The sequence below is a fragment of the Cryptomeria japonica genome, chromosome 2 (genome assembly GCF_030272615.1).
Source record: "Cryptomeria japonica chromosome 2, Sugi_1.0, whole genome shotgun sequence".
NCBI classification, from domain to species: Eukaryota; Viridiplantae; Streptophyta; class Pinopsida; order Cupressales; family Cupressaceae; genus Cryptomeria; species Cryptomeria japonica.
In genome coordinates this window covers 316,347,149-316,371,871 of record NC_081406.1, presented here as the reverse complement: position 1 = coordinate 316,371,871, position 24,723 = coordinate 316,347,149, and the positions used below count along the sequence as shown (strand labels likewise).

Here is a 24,723-nt window from a genome sequence, read left to right as displayed (position 1 = left end):
GTTCTTCTCTTGAAGGTAACATTTTGTTGAATACTTACAAAGGTATTTCTATCATTTCATCATCATGTTTTATGCATTTATATCAATTTTATATTCCTGTAAAATATATGCTGTGTAATTCTGATTGTTAGTTGCTATCATATGTGTGTGATTGTTGGAGTACTGTATAAATATATCAATTAATACTGCCATTCAGTTGGACCATTTAGGTCTCGAATTGATTTACAGAGATATCTTCTCTCGAAAGTAATGTTTTGCTGTATACTTATATAGATATTTCTACCATTTGATCATCGAGTTTCATGTACTTATATCACTGTTATATTCCTGTAACATATATGCTGAGCAATTCTGATTGTTAGTTGCTATTATATGTGTGTGTGATCGCTGGAGTACCGTATAGATATATCAATTAGTACTGCTGCTCAGTTGGATTTTTTAGGTTTTGAATGGGTTTAGAGAGATATTATAGACAATAATGGCCTAGGATGTGAAACTACAATATATGGACATTGTTTTTGTATTTTTTATCTTTTCAGAGCTCAATTTATGACCATCTTAACATCAAGAAGTAATAAATAACCCTGTTGCTTTGGCTTCTTGTTCTAGAAATTGGCTTATTTAGATTCTTTGTCTGTTAGACTTGATTGATATGCAGAGGTTTTCGTTGCATTTTAATTTTTAAAATATAGGAAATTTTATTGATTGCTTTTTACCAAACATGTGCTTGTTAGGTTCACCCACCTCAAAGATATGACAATTTTTTCGACTATTTATTTTTTGAGGATTTTCTGTCAAACTGTAGTAGTCCTTTCAAATGTTTTAATTATGATCTAGTTTTCAGTTAGACTTAAGTTGATTAAGCTTATTTTAATTTGTTGGCATATACATTGCAGGATGCTCAAAATGGAGTTGCAACATTGGCTTTGTTTCGCTTATTTCCTGATTTGCCTCTGTATCAAATCCTTGCAGAACCTTATCGATCCCTCTTTCTAAAGTGGCATACAGGTTTTCATTAATAAGTTTTTTTTTTTGTTTTCTTCATATGATGTTTCCAAAGTTTGAGTTTTATCACATAAATTATGTCAGAACAAAATAACAAAATTTATAGAGAATTTGTAATGCACCAAGTTTGTGCTCAAGACATTAGTGGTAAACAAATGGAAAAACAATTTTTATGTGTTGCAATTGTGATGCCCATATGACATGATTGCACTCACACGCTATATGAGTGTCATAATGTTTGAACGTGTCCAACATATCCTCTTCGGATACGTGGCATGTTTTAACAGCCTCTTGCGAGATCCTTAATTGGGATAGTAGTAGTTTCCTAAATATGTGTGCTTTTTGGAAAAAATGGTCAACTCAACTCCCTTAAAGTGGTATCAGAGCGGGGTTGTTGGTTCTTATCCCCTTGAGTGATGCTGAGGGGGAAATTGCTGGAATGTGTCCAATGTCTCCCTTTGCGATTTGTAACATGGTTTAACAACTACCTGTGAGATCCTTAACTAGGATGGTAGCAGTTTCTTGAATAGGTGTGCCTTTTTGGAAAAACAACCCGCTCAACTCGGCACATGATTCAACATGGCAACATACATAGACCATTGTCAATGCACACGCATGACTGCACAAGTGGAATGCTTATTTGGTTGCTTGACAACCACAATATAACAACCTTGCAAGGAAGTAGAGTTCTTTATCTCTTAGAATTGGATCCATGTAATGTCCCCATACTTGATCTATTTCAATATACTATAATTGATTGATATTTTTCAATTAGTTATTAGCAAGTGCTTGTCTATTTTCCTCATTAGCTGATTAATTTCATTATTCATAGTTCTTAATATAGATATCAAACCTTGCTACTACTTCAGTTTTAAGGGAGAAGGGTTTACATATGTTACCAAAGCGCTTAGAGACCAACTACAATAGGCTCTCTCAAAGTTTACAGATCCAAGCCCTTACCTATCTTGGGTCTATACCCTCAAGGCTTATGGGTCGCTGATCCCCACCCTATCTTGGGACTTAACCTATTGCTTGGATTTAGACTGCCCCTCTTTGGAACATCTCAATCCCATCTTCTTAAATACGGAAAGTAATAACACGATTTAGACTATAAGTATATATATTTCTTATGTATTATATATATATATATGAAATTAAGTATGACTATCATACATATTGCAGTCCATATTAGTATCACTATTAATTCTGATATATTACTGGGCTTCATATATTAAGCATACTAATTAAACACATCCCCATGCATACCACCAAGAACAAGGATGTTACTGCCTGTAACTTAATAACAGTTCTGTTCTGATCTGATCCATGGTGATCTTACTAGATGCTTTTGATTCATTTCCTTTATATCTCTAAATGTGAGGGAGAGGTCACACCTCTTCATCATGTATGCCCTTTGGCAAGAGACACACCCTTTCACCATTAGCACCCTTTGAAAGAGTGCAACTCTTCATTATTTCTGCCCTTTGAAAGGGACACAACTTCTCATAATCAGATCTGCACTTCTCATTTCCAAATTATCCCCCCTCTCAAATGAGGTTCTCTTCTTCCTTTTATATCTCATTGTTGAGGGAGTCACAACTTTTCCTTTCATGTCTTTTGACTTTTCATTAACTTAATTAATTTTTAATTAATCATATTTAATTATATTATTTTATATTTTAATTTAATTTTAAATATTTTAATTTTATTATTATCGTTTATTATTAAATTTTATTTCAAAGTGGGGACATTAAAATCCAAGGCCATGATCTGTATCACTTGCACATAGAAGAATAGGGTGAGAGTGACAACATTTCAACCCTCCAATCCTAACTTTACACAATCACACATCCACAAAGATGTTGTGGAAATGACATCCTAGCCTTTGGTTCATTCACACAGGAGGGAGAACAAATGGGAGATTTGAGACCTTGCTTAGACACACAAAAGGCTAGTTGTTCATACACAAGACACGACTCTCAACACAAAAAGATGCAAAACTCAAAGTAAACAAAGTACGATGCAAACCAAGATCATAGGTAGTAAAAGTAAGTCCTTAGGCACAACTTACCTCTTGGAAACTTTTACAAAAAGCTTTGGGAGTGCTCACTATTGGCAAGTCACCTTTGTTGGCTCTACATCACCCCTATTGCTAGTCCAAATTGCCCAAGTGACCCTCAAATTCTCCCTTTTGCCAAGACAAGTCGCCCTTCGTGAAACAAGTGATTTCTTGATAGAGTACAAGGCCTATGGTAATAGTGTAATGTCCCCTTAGGGATACACCTGAAATTTCCCCAAAATAATAATAACAATAACATAATTTATTTGCAAGAGTATTTTCTTATTAAATAACATATTAGTAATTGCATTAAGGAAGATAATTAATCAGCATTAAATCAATAATAATGAAGATTCCTATTAACAGACATGCATATTAGAGTTCAACCATATTAGAAACTTGAAGGGAAAAACACCATAGGATGCCAGGAGACTATCCACCACAATTAAGCCTGAGAACGTCAAACAAGTAACAACTCAATCTGATGCCTTGGCCCACAAGTAATCAACTCAATAAGGGTCCACAAGCAACCGACTCAATGGGTGCCCACAAGCAACCAACTCTGTGGTTGTCCACTTAATGGGTAGGAATTTATATTCGTGCATTCTGTTGTGTTTCCCTTTTGCTGTTTCTAATAAGATTACTTTTTTATGATATGAGATTTCCACAATCCATAGAATTTTTATGTGAGCAAACTTCTGGAATCGATTGTGTGCGAGTGTTTGGATCAACGTTTCGGATCATACTTCGTGATCCATCATCAGGATGAATGAGAGCACAAGAAGGAAAAGATAATTAATGAAATAAGCAATCTATCTATCAATATTAGGTTTCACATGTAACATTCCAAATAGTTCAGAATTATGAATATTTGGGCTATGTCTTATTGCTGTATATTTTCAGATGTTTGAGAACTTCTCATCTTATTCCATGCTTTTGTCCAAATGGATTTTCTCCTTAAATAGCCTTTAGGGGAGATGAATAGACACCTCCCTTACCTCTTCTCCAAACGAGGTATCTTCTCCAAGTTAATTGCTACCTTATCCAAACCAATCATATGCCTCTTCATCTCACATGGTCCTTGGGAATCACCTTGTTTAGTCATTTGTTAAGTCTTACAAGTCCGCCAAATAAAGAAAGGAATTTTATTATGTGGTGGTTGGCTTAGACAAAAGAAAATGGCAAAGTCTTATGAATAAGGCCATTTTCTGCATTTGGACGCATAGCTAAATTTTATCATTTTACTGTCTTTTAAGGACAGTGGAGGATGTATCATGGTGGCGGCATGACAATCCACCCTTCTTGAGATTGCTTGTCCTCAAGCAATTTTAAATTTGGATGATCAAAGATCTTGGCTCCTTCCCAAGTGGCATCTTTTGTAGGTAGACCGTTCCATTTAAATAGATATTCAGGAATGGACTTATTCCTCAATCTTTTTTCTTGTATATCAAGAATGATTTCATGCTTCAAAATTAACTTGCCTTCATCATCAAGTAGAGGTAATTCTAAACATGGAGTAACATGCTGGCTCAATGCCTTTTTGAGTTGAAACACATGAAAGATATTATGGATCCTGCTATCAATCGTAGTTCCAACTTGTAGGCAACCTCTCCTATCCTTCTTGATCTCTTGTATGGTCCATAGAATCTAGATTTAAGTTTCTCGGCTCCACTTAACTTGATCGATGATTGCTTATAGGGTTGTAGCCTTAGGAAAACCAAAGTTCCCAACTTCAAATGTCCTTTCGGTCCTTCTTCGATTAGCATATATCTTCTGCTAGTTTTGTGCTTGGTGTATATTATCTTTAAGTGTATTCATAATGTCCATATTTTGTTGCATAGTTTTTGGCTCCCGGTACACGACTTCCTTGGAGGATCAAACTTCTAAATGAGGTTGCCTCGTACCTAGACAAAGCCTTGAAGGGACTCATCCCTATCAACATATGATGGGTGGTATTATAATAATTTTCCCTTGGGTGTAACCACTTGATCCATGCATTTTGTTGTCTTGTAACCTGGTTCCTTAGGTATCCTTCCAGCCATTTGTTTACAATCTCCGTTTGTCCATCTGTTTGTGGATGATAACTTGTATTGGGTGTGAGTTCTATTCCTGCTAGTCGGAAGAGTTCTTGCCAAAACAAACTAAGGAATCGGTTGTCTTTGTCGTTGACAATGTTGCTAGGTAGGCCATGTAATCTAAAAATTTCCTTGAGAAAATGTCAGCTGCTTGAGGAGCTCTATAGTCGGTGGATATTGCCATGAAATGTGAATACTTGGTAAGGTGGTCCACCACCATGTATATACAATCTTTTTCTTGCACTTTGGGTAGCTCATTAACGAAATCCATGGAAACACTTTCCCATTTTTGATTAGGAATGGGTGGTGCTTGTAGGAGGCCTGTTGGGTGAGTCTGTTCCACTTTGTTCCTTTGGCAAGTCAAACATTCTTGAACCTGTTTTAGGACATCTTTCTTGAGAGCCTTCCAAGAATATTTTTCTCTTACATGCTTATAGGTTTTGTAATATCCTTGGTGGCCGACTAAGGGGTTGTCATGGTATTCTTTGATGATATTCTCCTTTATCTTTGAGCTTGGTACAAGATATATTCTATTGCATAGGTTGAGTTCTTCCACTACTTTATATTCTTCATTTGGTGGATTTCCTTCTAGGATGTCATGCTTGCAGATCTTTGGTGTATTCAATAGTAATTGAGTTTTTTCATTATGGAGCTTAAGTAGCGTTTGCGAGATAGTGCATTAGCTACAATGTTCTTTCCTTTCCTATACTCCATGTCAAAATTATAGGCTTGTGATTTGCTGACCCATTTCTGTTTACGGTCGTTCAAATTCTTTTGATTTAGGGAAAACCTTAGGTTGTTATGGTCAATTTTTACAATGAACTTCCCTCAAACCAAATATTGTCTAAACTTAGATAGGGCATGCATAATGGCTAGCATTTCTCTATCATAGATGGAGTCATGTTTTTCATCTTCTGTGAGTTTTTGACTTTTGAAAGCAATCAGATGTTTGTTTTGCATGAGTATTGCTCCAATGCCTTCTTCGGAGGCATCACATTCTAACTCAAAGGGTAATGTAAAGTTACGAATGGCTAGAACGAGACAAAAATTCAACATCTCCTTAATTCTTTCGAAGGCTTGTTGGGCTACTTTGTTCCATGCAAAGGCTCCCTTTTTTGTTAAGTGTTTGAGTGGAGCAACACTTTTAGAAAATCCCTTGACAAACTGTTGGTAGTAGCTACATAATTCCCAAAACAAATTGTTGGTAGTAGCTACATAACTCCAAAAATTCCGTTAGATGGGTTAGGGTTCTTTTATTCTTTTATGACTTTAATCTTTTATTCATCCACACTTACCCCTTGTGTATTTTATGCCCTAGATCTATGATCTCCTCAAGTCCACTCTTGTTCATGAATTCCTAGGTCTTCATCAATATGTCTGAGATGTTCTTCCCATGTTTTGTTGTAAATCAAGATGTTGTCAAAGAACAGTAATAGGAACTTCCTTAGTTGTTTCCTAAATAAGTGATTCATGCATGATTGGAATGTTGCGGGGGCATTGGTTAACCCAAAGGGTAGGACCAAGAATTCAAAGTGCCCATAATGAAATCTAAAGGTGGTCCTGGGGATATGTTTTCCCTCATTCTAATGTGGTGGTATCCGGATTGTAAGTCAACCTTAGAAGTTTTTTTTTCCATGAAGTTCATTAACTAGTTCATCTACCCTAGGGATTGAACCATCCTCATAGTACCATCCTTCTTTTTAACGAATATCACTAAGGAGGCAAAAGGGATTGGACTAGGTTGAATATGGTCCATTTCGAGAAGTTTATTGATGGTTTTCTCTATTTCTTCTTCAAATTTCTGAGGATGCCTATAAGGTGTAGTGATTACAGCTTTAGCTCTTGCTTCGAGTTCTATAGTGTGTTCAAGACCTCTCTTTGGAGGAAGTCTCAAGGGGATGTTACCAAATACCTTTTTGTGTTTCTTTAAGATGGGTTGGATGCCAATGTGTCTGGATTTGCCTTGGGGGGAGCCTTGTCAAGGATCATGCATTGAGTAGCCCTTTCCACTTGTCCATGCATAAAGGGTCTTTCCATCTTCTTGGATGAAACTACTCTTGGGGACCCAATGGATAGTCCTCGTAAGAGGACTTCTTGTCTGTTATGTTGAAAGCAAAGTTCCAATCATGAGAAATCCAGGTAGAAATGTCCGAAAGAGTGCAACCATGGGGTGCCCAAGATTACATCGATGTCCCCCAAGTTTACAACATAGAAGTCTTCTTTGATTGGATGCTTTCCCAAGGTGATGCTTAGTTGTGGGATGTTTTTTGTACACAAGGTAGTGGACCCATCAACCAAGGCTACTTTAAAGCCCTTAAAACCCTTTATTTCTAATTTCATTCTTGTAGTCAAGTTTTCGTCTATAAAGTTGTATATTGCCCCACTATCCACAAGGGTAGTTACCTTTTGAACCTTTAGATCACTTTGAATTTGAAAGGGGTGGTGCTTGGATGCTTTTGAGATTGCACCTATGGTTCCATGTTCTTCATCGCACTTTCTTCTTTTTCTTGGGTTTTTCTTTTCTTCTTCCCATGCTTCTTCATTGGACAATGCCTCTATATTACATTCTTGACTTCTTTTTCTACATATCCTATTTTTCCTTACATTTGTAGCATAATTTTTCATTTCAAACTGTTGCTTGATGACATTTATGTCCATGCTCTTATTTCTCCTTACAACGGAGACATTATTTTCTCTTCTAAAGCTCTTTGAGGTTATCTCTAGCAGTAAATTCCATTTGATGCCAATTTTTCTTACAAAGGGGTTTAGTATGTGTGTTTGATGTTGGATTCTTTGTGTAGGGTTTGTCTTTTGATGATGTGGCTTCCAACCGTGTTTCTTTTTGAATTGCATCTTGTTTACCGCTACAACTGGTACATTAAATACAGGAAATAATAATGTACATGACAATGCATACCAGACATGGCAGTAAAATATATCTTTATTCACACATTCAATTATTACAGAGAAGAGACCAAAGATGGTCGGCCAAGGATTACAATAGATCGGACAATACCATGCCACTTCCTTGACAGTACATGACATATTTAAAGGACCCGACGGTTGCCGAGAGGTACACAACCGTCAACCAACTGACACATAACTACCTGAGACTGACAACCCACTCAATACAATTAATTAATACCTTGTAGGATAACAAATATTATCAAATATAACAATAGGCAATTTATGCTGACAACATCATCCCCCCCCAAAGAAAAAGTCATCTTCCAGACGACAAGCAAACATCAAGTAATATTCAGGAAGACTAACGACAGACAACGACTTCGACTGGACGACCCCAACTTGTAGTGTACCTGCCAAATCAAATGGGGGTTTGGGGGCAACACCCCCATTGGGGGTCAAGGGCCAGTGCCCCTTGCCGGGTCGAGGGCCAGCGCCCCTTGCCGGGTCGAGGGGCAGCGCCCCTTGCAGGGTCCCGGGGCAGTGCCCAGGGCGCACTCCCTGTCGCGGTATAGGGCCAACACCAAATTGCAACCTTCAAAACCACACGAAACTCCATGGCGCACATGATTTTCGTGATTTATTAAGACGCCAAAAACATTGATTTCTGCCTCAAATCCACACGACGTGCGGTCTGGACTATGTCCGGACCACCTCTCGTCGTCGTACATAAATTCCTCTTCTACTTGTGCGTACGGAATTACCCCCGCACCAAGCTTCCCTCTCGATTGGTCGCCGTACACACTGCTTGCGTGGCCCCCTTCAACTAAGCCCGTACGAATCGTGTACAATTTCCTTCCTCTAGCTGATTGTGTATGGACACTGTACGGAGTTTTTCCTTCGTGCGAATTTGGTACTGATTGTGTATAGATTTTTGTTGCCTTGCACAGTTTCATACGGGTGCCTTTTGCCAATTCCTTCGTCTTGATTCCGTACGGTCACACTTCTCCAACTTCGCCTAACAGTTTTGTACGGTTCTTGTACGGACAAATGGTTGTTGTTGTACGATCAATTTCGTCCTCCTCCTCATGGATTGCGTTGTGCCTGCCACCGTACGGACTTACCTTCCAAGCTAATTTCGTACGAATCTCAGCAAATTTCCTTCGCACACCCTCACACCTTGTATGAATTACCGTACAATTTTTTTCCAATTCCGTACGAATCTCAGCAAATTTCCTTCACACACCCTCACACCTTGTACGGATTACCATACAAATTTCTCTCTCCAATTCTGTGCACTCTGTATGGATTTCTCCTTTAGTCAGTTCCGTACGGATTCTTCCTTGCAATTTTGTATTCCTCGTACGGATTTCTCTATACGGTTCTACACACCTTGTACGGATGGTCCGATCTGGCTTGTACGGATATGTACGACCCGCTTCCCTGTTGATGTACGACCACTTTCTGTCCACTTTCCATCTCCGTACTACCAAATGTATCATTCATAAGTTTACATGCTTCCATCAGTTGCTTTTCACCAGGAGTTGTAGCTTCAAGAAAATTACATGTTGGTGAAAATACCTCATAGTCCTCCATTTGCCAGTGGAATAGTCCATTTAGGTAACTCGTTTCATCTTCAGAGCAATCTTCTAGTTCGAGCACCCCTTCATCGTTGGGTTTCATGCCTTTCCTCCCTCCATCCATACCTAACTCTCCACCCTTAGACTCAGAGTCCGAGGGTGCCAGTTTTTCACTCACCGCCTGGTTCCTCAAGTCAATGACATGCTTCCTCCCATCACTCTCGATCAAGAGTGTGTTTCGCTTCCAGTTATGATTTGCCTTGGCAGTAACTAACCATCCCCTCCCGAGGAGTGCATCGTATGCCTTCTTCTGTAACCGGATGACTACAAAGTCCAAGATTTTTTTTTGTGTCCCAATCATTACTTTTTGTGCCATCAATGTTCCCAACTGCTGGATGCCGTGCTGGTCGGCACCTACCAAGTGGAAGCTTGGCGGCCAAAGATTCGGCTTCCCCACACATTTTCATGTGTCTTTTGGCAGTACATTTGCTCCCGAGCCTCCATCGACAATGGTGTTTGTGAACTTCTTCCCCATTATTTCCATCTCAACGACTGCTGGCTTCCTCTCGATGCTCACCGTCAACAACATTGGATCACTAGACTCATTCCCTTCGGCTCCCGTCAGTTCCTCCTGATGAGGCTTACATTCTTTTTGGATGACTGTGTCGTCACTAACTGTGTTGGTAATTGTCATTCTCAGTTGCGACATAGTTTGAAGAAGGTCTGCCACCTTGATGGGTATGGTTGTTTGTAGCACCTGCCGGACTATGTTTTTCTCTGACTCCCGCAATGATATACTTGCAGTTCCATTGGAAGTTACTTGTTCCTTCGCCAACACTTATTCTACTTCGGCTTGTTCCTTTTCCGTACCAGAGTTTGAATACATCGCCTTCTTTGTTTCTGCTCTTGTGATTGCCAAAACTACGTCCTCTTGTTCCTCCACGTTCAACATATTAATACCCTTGTGATTCGAGCAGTTGGTGTCTTCATGGTCACCTGGTCCACACCATTTGCACGATAATTGTATGCTGTCTTTCTTGTTATGGCAGTCTCTCGCAAAGTGTCCCCATTCACTACATTGCCGACACTGTATAATAGGACGTCCTTTGGAGTTGTACTATATTTGGTTTCACCCTCATTGATTTCCATAACAACTTGGCAATACATTCTGTGGTTTCGATGGGTTGGACTCTCCCTATGTGAAGAGTACTTGTGTACTTCTCATCTTCAAATTGTATGGGCACTACTTGATTGAATGCCCCAACACTTGGCAAATTTCACAAAACATATTTCTAGGACAATTACCTTTCGTGTGCCCCTCCCTTTTGCACTCAATACACCATAGTTCATTACCTTCATTGCTGGTTCCTTTCTTAGCCTTCAATTCTTTCATCATTCTCAACATATCCCGTCGAAGGGCTCGTACGGTTTTGGATTCTTCGTCACTGCTACCTTTTGTGCTCTCATCATCATTGGTCTTCCTCTTCTCTCGGGAGGAGGTTTTATTTTCACTCTCGATGTCCATCGCTCGATTGTACGCATCGACGTATGAGTACGGAGGCACTACTTTCATCTTCTTGCGCAGTGAAGGTATCAATCCCTCCGTGAACCACCTCTTCTTCAACCCGTCGGCTGGTTGGTTTTCTATCTTGTTCAATAGTTCTTTGAGCCTACGGTTGTAAGCGCGTACACTCTCATTTTTCTCTTGCTTAGTACTATAGATTTCGGCCACGATCTCATTATCATCCCTCAAGAGTTTGAATTCCTCCTGGAACGCCCTCTTCAGATCACTCCATCTCATCTTGTGCTGGGTGTCGAGGTCAATGGCGATCCCCCGAAGGGTGGCGGGAAATGCCTTCAGCCAGTAGTCCCTGTCATCTTGGCCATTTGCCTCCCAAATGGTTATGCATGTTTTGCAATGTCGTACCGGGTCCTCCGACCCGTCTCCCGTGAATTTCGACAGTTTTTGCTTCTCTTGGGTGTTCAACATTGTTTTCACTCGGAAGGTATGTGTGTATTCGCCTTGTGTGCCGGACCTGGGTGGATTGTTTTGACCGCTACATTCCGGTGCTTTCCCTGCAGTCTCGGCCATGTAGGCATCCTCTACACGTCCACCTTCAGCGTCCCCAACACTTAGAGTACTTCCAGGTGTGTCGGACCTGAGTGAACTATTCTGACCGCTACGTTCCGGTGCTTTCCTTGCACTCTCAAACGCGCGTGCGTCCTCTACACATCCACCTCCAGCGCCCCAATACTCCGAGTATTTCTAGGCTTCGACTCGTCTCTGTGCTCCCTCCGGCCGAGGGTTGGTAGATCACCTAATCGCTTGGTCTTGACCACCCTGTGGCCTCTTCTCACATTTGATGGGATCTACGGACATGAATCACTCAAGGCAGCAACGCCAAAATGTTTACCGCTACAACTGGTACATTAAATACAAGAAATAATAATGTACGTGACAATGCATACCAGACATGGCAGTAAAATATATCTTTATTCGCACATTCAGTTATTATAGAGAAGAGACCAAAGATGGTCGGCCAAGGATTACAATAGATCCGACAATACCATGCCACTTCCTTGACAGTACACGACATATTTAAAGGACCCAACAGTTGCTGAGAGGTACACAACCGTCAACCAACGGACACATAACTACCTAAGACTGACAACCCACTCAATACAATTAATTAATACCTTGCTGGATAACAAATATTATCAAATATAACAATAGGCAATTTGTGCCGACAACACATCTTCAAGTGTTGTAGGATCAAGAGCACTTACCAAGACCTGGATTGATCCTTTTAACCCTTCAATAAATAGGTATGTAAGTCTACTTTCCAAAAACTCGTGTACCATGACTGATTTTTTTTTGGAATTCGTTACATAGTCTTCTTCGGTTCCTTGTTGTTTTAATCATGTCAATTCCTTGAAGTATCTTTCAAGATTTTTTTGATCAAATCTTTTAATAAGCCTTTGGGTGAATTCCTCATAGGCTGTTATGTTTAGGTGTCCTTGGGTATGCTTCAGCAATTTCGTCAACATTGTAAATAGGCAGATTGTTTCCTTCTTCCTCTATTGTGTGTTCTTCCTTAGGTATAAATGAAGGCTTTGTTAACCTAGGGGTTTATCCCCTTGGTGGTTGATGCAGAGCAGGTCACCAACCTCACGAAACAACCTAAATCAAACACCTACAAGGGCACATATGACTCTTGATTGGAGATCTTTCTCCCAACTCACCAATTTTCCTCACCATATCTCTTAGACACAGACCGGTTTGGCTCAACTTGGTATAGACTTCCCAATTGACTTAGTACTTCAAGGGCAGACTTGTAAGACATCTTAGGGCATCTGTACAACCATCTTCCATGCATTGATTAGGGCCTCTAACAAGTTTTTAGATGGTTGCTTCACAACCAGCCTAATCTCCAAGTAGCCCTACTCAGAGGGCTTTCAAGGCATAGCTTTTGGTATGGACAGGATCATGACTAAATAAAGGCATTTATAGTTACTCATTTGGCTTGTCCACAACATATCCACTTGAATCTAGGGGTTGTTTCAGGAAGTGACCCTTTGATTTTGACTGGTAATCTGCCAGGTAAGCCTAATTAGGCCTCTTTTACTAAGCAAGTGCCAACAATACAATTACCAAACTCCAAAACTCAACTTCAAAGGCTAGGAAACATCACATAGGGTCGAACTAAGCAGATTTCAACTCCTAATTGCATCATCTAAGTGTCTAACACCAAACCCTCAACTCTACCTATGTTCACTAGACCTAACACATGTAGATGTTAGGCTAATTTTGCCTCGAAAGTACCCCAAACTCCATTTCCTACAAAAATGCTACAAGACCCACTTGTAGCATCCCTAGCCCTTCCATTCCACCAATTTTGACACTTCACAAAGGTGGAATGGAGGATTTATTTACATTTTTTGTCTTCAAACCCTTGGAATTAGGGCTTCAGAATAGTTTTCAGAAAACACTTGTAAAATGCTCAAAACCTAATGAAAATGAATGAAACCAGTGCCAATGAAAGTAGACTCATAGCACTTTCAAATGCATCTGGTCTGAGAATGCAGATCGTCCATACAGGCACATGATTCATGCTACAACAGAGAGAAAACAGGAAAAAGTACAGGAAATGAACCTTTTTTTTTTGCTTCTCATCACAAATCACACCAACAACAACCTCCTTGAGTGTTTGGAGGTAGATTTATATGTTTTGTCCCCCAACTACCATGGGAACCAACGTTCATAACCACCTTTTGAAAATATGACCGTTGGATCCCCCAATTACATCACAAAGACACAAAATCACATGGCAAGATTTGACATCTTTTTGACAAAATAGACAACTTAGACCAAATGGACCCTATATGTCTCCAATCTGTACAAATAGGTGCAAAGAGGTCAAATAGACCTTGATACAATGATTAAAGACCATTGGAAGCATATTGACAACTTTGGCTTCCTCATGACAACATTCACAATATCTCAGTGTTCTACGGGCGTTGGGGACGGGGGGACACGTTTCTGGGATGGGGGGACCAAGGGCCTAAGTTTGGGGACGGCGGCGGGGTGGTGGTGTCGATATAGTTATACATATACATATAGTACTTGAAAAACTAGTTTTGAAAAGATGTATGACAGTATTACAGTATAAGAATTACATTTCAAATGAGACTATAGGAAATTTGAAATACTAAATCTAAATACCAAGATTTCTAAGTTGTGTTGTTATATGGAGCCTTATTAGACTCGGAGGTTAGATTTCCCTACTTCTATCGGGACATGTTTATAGAAAAATGCTTTTTCTGTTTGCTTTTGACAAGGGTGACGAGAGACATCTGGGCGTCTCCCTATCCCTCGAGAGACGTCTGCACGCCCAGACGTTTCCCAAGGAGACGCCCAGATGTCTCTTGGGAGACGTCTCCACGTCTCCCTGGGAGACGTGGAGATGTCTCGGCGGCGCTTCGGTGGTGGGACGGCGGGGGACGTCGCGTCCCTGTCCCTGTGACGTTTCTTACGGGGAGACGTGGCCAAAAAGGGGGGGGGGACGTGTCCCCGTGGAACACTTAGCAATTTTGCAAAAGGGACCCACAAGGGCTACCTACTACATCGATGGACTCCAAATCATTACAAAATGGTCCATAGGACCTTATTGGACACCAAACAAAACATCATGTGAAAATTTGCCTTACGGAGGCATGAAAGGCATTGTGTGCCCCTGCACTAGTGGTATGTTGTCATTTTCTAAATGATTAGAGTTTAAATCCCTTCCATTTGTTTGGTTGGGTTTGAGGGTATTGATTGTATCATTCATATTTCGTAGGGTTTGGAGGAGTGCTTGAGTTGTCCTCTCATTGTGTTCCGTGAAAGCCCTCCGTTTATCTCCCAATTGTTCACCCATGTTATTTCTTTGAGTAGGGTTATTATTTGTTGCAAGTCGTCTCTTTTCCCTTTCCAACACTCTTTGAGCTCATTGGCTTAGTTGCATCAACTATCTTTTGTTCCACAGGTTGGCAAGAACGATGCTCTGATACCAATTGTAATGCCTTCTTAGGGATATACCTGAAATTTACCCAAAATAATAATAACAATAACATAATTTATCTGCAAGAGTATTTTCTTATTAAATCACAAATTAGTAATTGTATTAAGGAAGATAATTAATGAGCATCAAATCAATAATAATGAAGATTCCTATTAATAGACATGCATAATAGAGTTCAATCATATTAGAAACTTGAGGGGAAAAACACCATAGGATGCCAAGAGACTATCCACCATGATTAAGCTCAAGAACGTTGAACAAGTACCAACTCAATCCGACGCCTTGGCCTACAAGTAACCAACTCAATGGGAGCCCCCAAGCAACCAACTCAATGGGTGCCCACAAGTAACCAACTCAATGGGCGTGCACTTAATGGTAGGAATTCATATTCTCGTGTTCATTTTTTTGGCTCCTTTAGCTTAAATATGAATTTCAAAGCCATTGTCTTCTAGTGCACTTTTGTCTTCATTCATATGTCCTTTTGGGGACACAACAATAATTAATTAGTTTTAATTATTTCAACCAAGGATGAACGGCTTGCAGGAAGCTTCGAAATGTTCTAGAAAATTCAAACTTGGATTAATGCGCTCCAAACTTGTCACAAAGGTGGCAACTTGGTAAAGGTACCCACATCTGTTTTCCTACTATCCACTTCAAATTTCATCAAACCTGAGTTTCTCGGCTTGCTCAAAGAAGCATAGACCAACCTCAAACTCTCAAAAAATCAAACATTAGAATTTCCCACATTCACCATAATAGTCTCAATTTCTGCAAATTTATTTTGTAATTGTGTCAAGTAGAAAATATCTGAATTACTTCACATGCATCCAATAACATATCAAACAAACCTTCAATTACTCCGTTACGAGAAACCTGTGTGATTTCTCTTGCCATTAGTTAGGGAGGAATCTTTAATTGTCAAAATTGATCTTTCCAAGAGGGTCTTCGTCCTCAAGAGGCTGAGGTGGACAAGTCCAACTTTAGAACCTTGAGGGTTTCAATCAGAGAAAAAGACTAAACTTAACATATTTCAAATGGGCCTCTCACTGCTTTTTTAAAGTTTTTTATAACCCATTGGAGAAACTTTTCAAATTCTCCTTTTCAAATTTCCCTCTCCTTTTAATTTTTACTTTAGCTTGAGAAATAATAAAGTGGCCCTGTTATAATTTTCAATTGACATAAAAGAGGTCACTTAAAGATAAAACTTATAAACTGATTACTCTATGACCTTATTAAATAATTAAAAATAGTTGTCATGAAGTTTACTCATTTTCGACAACATAATTTTAATAATTTAATTATATTCCAATATCCAATTAAAGGGGACATTACAGTCCTCCCGTTTTAGAGATTGCTTGCCCTCAAGCAATCCTGAACTTGCATGCCAATACCAGGGTCCCACATAAACCTGTAGAATATTGATCTAATGCAACTGAATCAAAAAACTCTGTCACATTGTGAAGCAATCCACTGTCATGCAATCTGCCCAGCACAGAAATTCCTGGTTCCCATGGTCTGGGAAATCTGCAGCACCATCTGCTCACAACACAATCATTCTGGACACCTGTAAAAGAGATCTCTATAAACCACCTTTGAGAAGAGCAATCAAATATTGCACAAACTTAGTCAACTGAAAGCATTTCCCTTTGAAGAACTAAATCTAGACACTAGAGGAGTAAGCTTACGAAAGTCATCATAAGCCAACTCATTCCCAACAGCTATTGTATTGCAATCCTATGTGATCCCAGGGTCCCAAGTCAGTCTCAAAAAAGAGCCACCAGGCTGACACTGCACTTCTCTGATCATAACATTCTGACTTGTGTGCCCAATTTGCACCCTCCTCTTCTGGAACCCCAAAAAGTACTCATCATACTCAGCATAGACCAGCTTCAAATTCTCAACAAATCAAACATTAGAATTTCCTACATTCACTGTAGTAGTCTCAATTTCTGCATATTTATTTTAGAATTGTGTCAACAAGAAAATATCTGAATTACCTCACATGCATCCAATAACATATCAAACAAACCTTCAATTAGTTCACAAAATCTGGAATTTGTCTTCAATGAAGAGCTTACAAATTCCTGCAAAACCAATCGTCACTCTGTTGTGAGAAACTTGTGTGATTTCTTTTACTAACAGATAGGGGGAAATCTTTCACCGCTAAAACTGATCTTCCCAACAGGGTCTTTTTCATTCAAAGTTGAGGTGGACAAGTCCAACTTCAGAACCACCAGGGTTTTAATCAGAGAAAAAGAATAAACTTGGCATATCTCAAATGAACCTCTCGCTGCTCTTTTATAACCCACTAGAGAAACTTTTCAAATTTCCCTCTTTTAAATTCTTTTCATATTTCTCTCTCCTTTTAATTTTTACTTTAGCTTGGGAAATAATAAAGTTGCCATGTTATAATTTTCGATTGACATGAAAGAGGTCACATAAAATTAGGAATGAATTACTTTATGACCTTATTAAATAATTATAGATAAAAAGCTAAATGAGTCAACAACTAAGATGACCATTATAGAATAGATATGATATTATTTTAATAAGTCAAGTGTTTTGAAAGCAAAATAAACGCAAGTATTGGAAGAGCTAACTAAACATGTCGAGTTGACCACACTCTTCATTGGTTTAGCCACAATGCGAGGTTTCAAAATTGACACCGTTTCGTAACCTTGGTTTGATAAGGCTTAATGTAGACTCATCTTGTAACTTGAATGAGCGAGACAATGAAATGCATACAAAGTTACAATCATATTTACCTAAGATCAATAGTCTTGAACTAGCCGCTGTTAGGAAATTATATGCCTTGATGTTCTGTTAAAACATCTGGTGCATCTGCACAATATAGAATAGCTGAAGCACAGAATAAGAACATCCAGCATGATATAATCCAGTAAGCAATTTAATATCAAAATGTAACGAATATCAATCAAGATAAACATAAAGCATCTCATAAAATCCACAGTTTTGAACTAGGTAATATAATCATTTATCAATATATAGAGAAAATAGTGAAGCTGAATCATAACTATAGGTTTGAACATCAGATCATATGTATCCTTAGTACACAATCCACAAAACTCAATAGCAATACAAAACACCATTGATAATAAAGTTTCAGGATCAAAATTCAGAACCAAAGCAGCAAAACAAGGCACATACACCAGGGTCTTACAGAACTACTATCCTCACACCCAAATGAGAGAGCCAGCATCCTAAATTTAGCCTTGACATATATAGTGTGGTATACTTGATATGCAAGTGGAGCTTAGAAAACACTTGAGTGCCCACGTCATCCTGAAGATTCTAACAATCAATATTAGGAAAATGTCTCCTATTACTTCTAATACTTGCTAAACATCTCACTTTCCACATAAATCTTATGGTTGCAAGTAATGCTAAAAAGATCAAGAAGCTTTCTGTCAAATCCAAGAGTTTAAAATTAATTGCTCTTCAATGAATGTGGCGGAAAATAATGCTCTACAGTCATTGAGTGTTTTGGCAAATCTATCAAGTAAACTATAATATTAGAAAGGTGCATATGTGTCATTTTTCTGAAATTGAGTGTCGAGTTCATCCAAGAGTCTTATTTTTTATAAACAGTGCTTACAGGCCAAACATTCAAACAAAAAAGTCGGCCAAGAACACTTTGTTTTAAGGTACACATGGTTATCCAAATGGAATTGATTTTTCTGAGCCATCTATCTTAGTAATCATTTATTGCCACACTATAATAAATTTATCTACTATACTGATGATGAATGATGAGGGAAGCAATATGTAAGCTGTAAATCAAAATATACAGTTTGCAAAGACAATTGATATACTCATAAAGGCTGCTCTTGGTGTTCTTATATTGGAAGATTTTCATTTAATACATGAAGTCTTCAGAAATGACTAAAAGTAGGTTTATGGGACTTGAAAACCACATTCAATTATAATAGGAAATTGCTAGTTTAACAAGACTCTAGGTTAAAATAAAATTTGTAGCATTGATGAAAAGTAATCATAACAAGAGGGGTAAGCCTAAAGAGGGTTAACTGTAAATCCTTATGATTAAGTACATGTACAAATTGAAGAGATGAAGATGTAAGCTGGGGACAAGGAAAATGCACATATATTTAGCAAGGCTTGAGCTAGAATATCCAAAACTATTATTATCTATCATAGCAAAGTGCAAATGCAGGGTGCGATAATGGTCATATAGAATGTCTAGGGTTTGGGTGCTAGGTTGGACAATCATAGGATGGAATTGACTATTGTGTACTCTCCTTAGAACTTTCTAATCGTCCATGACTGACAAATCTCACAATACAAAGGACATAGTAATGTACTTTTGCCTTGAAAAAGAACAGGGAAGAATCCACTGTCAAGCGTGGAAAAATTAGGGCTTTTGAGTTTGCTCCAATTTTCTTCAACCCATTTGTGAAGTTTTTCTGCCTATTATCCTGCAAACAATGGATCTTCTGCTCAGATGCTTAGCAACAGGATCAATATCTTTATAAAGAAGATCAACTTATTGAAATATCACTTAAGGAAAAGGGATTAAGACCCAGCCGATCCAAATTGCCATCCACCTGTGAATTTTCCTGCGGTCCTTTTTTAAATAAGTGCTTTTCTTTAGAAGAACTGCCATCAGAGTTTTGACCATCATTAACCTGGGGGGCTGAGAATTGATTGCGACAAAATGTCCTTTCAGGAGGATAGGTTAATAGGTATCATCGTCCCCAAGGAGCTGAACATTGCAATAGGTACAGCAGCTGTGTAAGGAATTAGGAGTGGTTTTACAAGCATGATAATACTTCTGCTTCTCTTGGCTTTTCCTCGAAATAAACATTCTTCTCAGACGAGTTTTTCGCCCAAAGGCTTTCTCCATTATCAGAAAGCCCCCCAATGGCAGAATCCTTCCCAACAAGCTTAGGCACCTGGTGTGCAAATAGTCCCTATGGTGAGAATTTATTTTTATTTGCTGACTTTTCTAACTGCTGCAAACCCTTGCCCTTTTCCTCATTGATAACCAACCTGATCTTTCTGAAATCTGCAGCCAAATGTTCAAGTGTGGCTTCTGCTTCTGCTTCTTTGTTGCTGCTATCTGCTCCTTTGCACATCTTCACCCAATTTTTTAAGTAGTTTATAATTAATAAATATTTTATTGTTTGCACTTTGCTCCACTATTAGTTCTCTGATAGCCCACACTTAACTTCTCTACCTAGAACCTTGACAATATCTTTACAAACGTCACATATAGTTAAACAGAGAGCACCCATTCATGAGATCAATAGTTGAACATCCAGAAATCAATTTAATATATACAACATTGATATGCTTGCCAAGGGATTCAAAGGCAAGATTTTCTACACACATTTTAAATTATTCTGTTTCCATAGTGTTGTATGTGCATATGCAAAATTTTTTTGGGCAACTAATTATTCTGGATATTTCCATTTTTCCTAGCCAATGGAGTGGTTTCAGGAAAGGCCTGTTTGCTCCTCTGAAAGGCTTCTATCAATTTGCACTGCTTTGGTGAAGAACAGCAGGTGCTGTTTGCTGCATAGTTAACTTCAATAAATCAGACAATTATGGACCACTAGTCCCTGATTTACCCCCAGTTCTATTTGACACTGATCCTTACACCTTTATCCGTTTGCTCCTTTGTTATATCCAGACAATCTCCAATATCAACAACTTCCCTCCAATGACATTACCAGAATCCAATGTGCTTTTTCTTTTAGGTTAGAGCCTGTTCCAAGGACATTCTCTTTAAATGTCCTTTGTCTAGCCTCTATCTAACACAATCCTTAAGCAGACTGCTTTCCGAATCGTTGCTTCCCACAAAAGGATTCATCTTCCTTTACCTGTTTGCTGATGAAAACACCCCAGTTTTGTTTTTATTTGCCTTAGCTCTTTTGGAAAGCCTATATAGAAGTTTCTGCCTAACATTATGAGTGAGCTACTGCATTCGTCATCAGGTCAAACATTAATTGTCACCGATTTTGCTTCTCCACATTTCATTAAAACTAAGTAAGAAACACTGTCTTTAAACATTGTATTCGCCTTCTTCTTATCTTGAGTGACATTAAACCAAATAAAAGCTTGTTATGGAGGAGAGTATTTAAAAAATGTATTGTTTGAAGAGCTAGAGAACTGGAAAAACTATGCATTGGTATAGTATTCATCCCTTAACTGTAGTTTGATGAAATTGCTGGGAAATTGTTGGTATTTGCCAAAGCTCTTCTGGATAACGTGCATATAAGTTTCCATCTTATGTTTTTAGTGAATTATGAAATATGAATTGTTGTCACTATTGCTTTCTCACATTCCATTGAAGCCAAGTAAGAAACACTGACTTTAATCATCATTCTCATGTTTTCCTCATCTGGAATGAAGTTAAGCCAAGTCAGTGCTCACTATGGATGAGATTACTCAAAAATAATTTGTTGGAAGCACTAGAGAACTGGAAACATGCATTGGTATGGAATATGTTTAGCCATGCAATGGTCCTGGAATTACATGTTCATTTGTCACACTAGGTAGATCACTGGACATGCTAGATTTGTTCCAATCTATAGCAGAAGGCAGGTTTTGACAAGAATAATTCCAAGGGCGATTTTCAACAATTGAACAGTTGTCAGGATAGTATCAATCTGTTCATTCAACCATATCGAAACCAGCTCTTAATCTTCATCTAATGATAGGGAGATTATTATATATTCACTCAAAGCTAAGCCTTCTCTTATGAAGACTTGGGAACATAGAATATGGCCTACATACTATATACCAGAGGTGTTGGTTTTCGGACCTTGCCATCCAATCATAGGGCTATTCCACACTAAGAATTTCTGCACATTTGGTGTAGCTCTTATATTATGCCTTTTTCGGTTGTATTATGTAGAACTTCTGAGATCTTGTAACTCAATTTTCAATTTTTGTGTACATTTCCACTAGCTAGTTTTGATATAAAATAAGTTTTGAGTTTGTTATTTTGCCTTTTATTGTTTTGCATGTAGCAGATGAAGGAACAAACAAGCAAGAGGATGATGAAGATGCTCGCAGAGCAATTTTTGTCAAAACATTGATGAAAGCTGATCCATCTTGCTCGAAATCCAAAAATGAGAAGGTGGAAGAGCCTGATCATAAACAAGCTATTGTGGAGCATGGCGAAACAATTTTGACACATAGTTCAGATTCAGTAGATGAGGAGAGTAAGTACTTCATTGTCAAATTATCTTGTGTATGTCACTAATAACTATTGAAAATGAAAGATGACCTTTTGTTGGTTTATCAAGGAGAGCGAGGAAAGTCATTATATCAGTGTTTTGACGAATTATCAGCATTTTCTTTGTTTCTGAGTAAAAGTTGTGGCTTCTGTAGGGGCCTCAGGCCATTCAAAATGTCTTCAAATACTACATTTGAGTTCTGGTAAGTGATAAAAAGCAGGTGATGAAATATCAATTGCTGCCAGCCTCAAGTAATTACTGTATAACTCTCTGGACTGAACCAAAACCCTGGAGAGACTACTAGCAAGAGCAATAATACATAACATGTCAATCCCAACCTGAAACACAAATTTATAAGACTATAACTCCAACCAAGTGACTTTCTGTCGTCTAATTTCCAGTAGTTTGCTTGGAAGAATTCTGAGAACTGAGCTGACTACACAAGCTAAGATGGTCATAATCCTAAATTGTAAAACATACATTACTGTTATTAATTTATTACAATCAAACACTGGAAGAGCATGCAGCAGCATCTGAGCATCTAGAAGAGCCATCCTCCTCTCCTTCTTCATTTTGAATACTTGAATTTTGGAGTGCAAGGGAATGATCAATATCAGTTTGATAAATAACCTCCTTGATGAGCTCATCCATCACAGCTGGATGGAGATGAATGTTTTTCTCCATTTTAGTGTGTTACTAAAGTGAATATGCATTCTGGTATTCATAACTCTATCAACAAATAAGAAAAATCATTACATGCAATGTAATATCTATTAGAATAATATCCTAGTTGTTTATTATTAATGGTCAATTTTGTATCTTAGTGTAAATATTAGATGTTTCTAATTTTGCTTCAGTTATCGATTGTTTGATAATGGAAACATAGATCTTGTAACTCTATAAATGATCGTTTGATCATTCATAAATTCATTCGTTATTTTACCAATTACTTGCGTAATATGGTATCAAAGTAGGAATTTGCATTTTTTGGGAAAATTTATAATTATAAAATATTTTCACTCGAGAATATTTTAGTGAATTTTTTCAAAAGGTTTTCTTCGTAATATTTTTCCTCGTCCTGCATTGTGGGTTGTGTTCGTTTTTTTCTAACCAAGAAAACGAGGCTTTTTTTGCGTTGGATTTTTTGTGTTTCACGGCTTTGGGATTGTCTATGCGTTTTGGGACCTCCTTTTTTCTGTTCTGATCGTGCCGAAGCAAGCCTGCAACCTCCAATACGACGCTATTTTGCGTCCGCGTTTGTCAGTTATTGTGGGCTCCGTTTTTTCTTGGCAATGCGACTGGTTCGTAATAATTTGCTTGTGGGTTTTCTAGTGTCGGTTTTTCTTCTAAGCTCGTGTATTCAAGGTCATATGACGATCTGCGACGGTAGATTATTTTTTTCTGTGTTCGTTTTACCTATGCGAAGGTCAAAAGTCACGATTTTTTTTTGTGACCCGTGTTTAATCAACACGTTTTTTGTTCTTTTGTGTGGCAATTTTTCTCCTATCTGGCCAACAGGGCTTGTGTGCATTTTTCAAACGGCTGTTCTGCTCTTGTTTTTGCTGACTAGGGTTTCTATCCAATCTTCTATGTTTTCCAGCAGCTAGGGTTTGCCGAAAATCCATTCTCAGAGAAATGTTTTTTGGGTTTTTTGGTTTTCGGATTTCTCATCTGGGTATCTCTTGGATTTTTTTGGGTCCTTCGAAATTTGTGCATTGGGATCCATATCCAATTTTTTTTTGTCCTGCCTCGAAATTTGCGCAATTGTTTTGGTCTCAGTTTTGTACATTACACGTTGCATTTATGCGAATTCATGCATTGACAATCTCTCGCCTCGATATTCGTGCCGTCATTTGGTCAAGCAGCTTTGATCTTAGTTTTTCGTGATGGCATCATTGACGAATATTTGGCTCGAGGGGAGTCTGTAATTCAACGACGGAAACTATAATACTTGGAAGCAGCAGAGGCTCACAATTTTCGAGTACCATGTCATCGATCTATTGGTTCTTGAAGAGGCCACTCGTCCTTCTACAACTGGTCATGATCAAATCAAGCTTGATGAGAAAAATTGCGAACTTGTCATGCTCATCAAGCTATCAGTGACTGACGATCAGCTTCCTCAAATAACGATCGACAAAACAGTAGCCGAGATATGGGAGCTTCTTAAGACGTTGCATGAGATGTCTGATAAGAGCAGAGCCTTCTTTCTGAAAAAATATGCTCTACTCTATAGTCATGGATGAGCAAAAATTCCTTTAGTAGGATCTCAATCGTTTTTAGGACATCCATGATCAGTTAAAAGGCATCGGATGGAAT

At 38.5% G+C, this 24,723-nt stretch overlaps 1 protein-coding gene across 6 annotated transcripts in view; it reads left to right on the top strand.

Moving 5' to 3' along the window:
- LOC131070237 (DExH-box ATP-dependent RNA helicase DExH7, chloroplastic) overlaps positions 1-24,723 on the top strand; it is a 408,882-nt gene that overhangs the window by 32,484 nt on the left and 351,675 nt on the right. For 5 of the 6 annotated variants that reach the window (XR_009371539.1, XM_058005745.2, XM_058005743.2 and 2 more), the window contains exons 9-10: positions 897-1,008; positions 22,198-22,392. Coding sequence is in view for 5 of the 6 variants with exons in the window: in XM_058005745.2 (XP_057861728.2) it covers positions 897-1,008; positions 22,198-22,392 (307 nt within the window). In the remaining variant the exon portion in view is untranslated. The remainder of the gene's footprint in view (positions 1-896; positions 1,009-22,197; positions 22,393-24,723) is intronic. The other variant, XM_058005744.2, reaches the window with a different exon arrangement.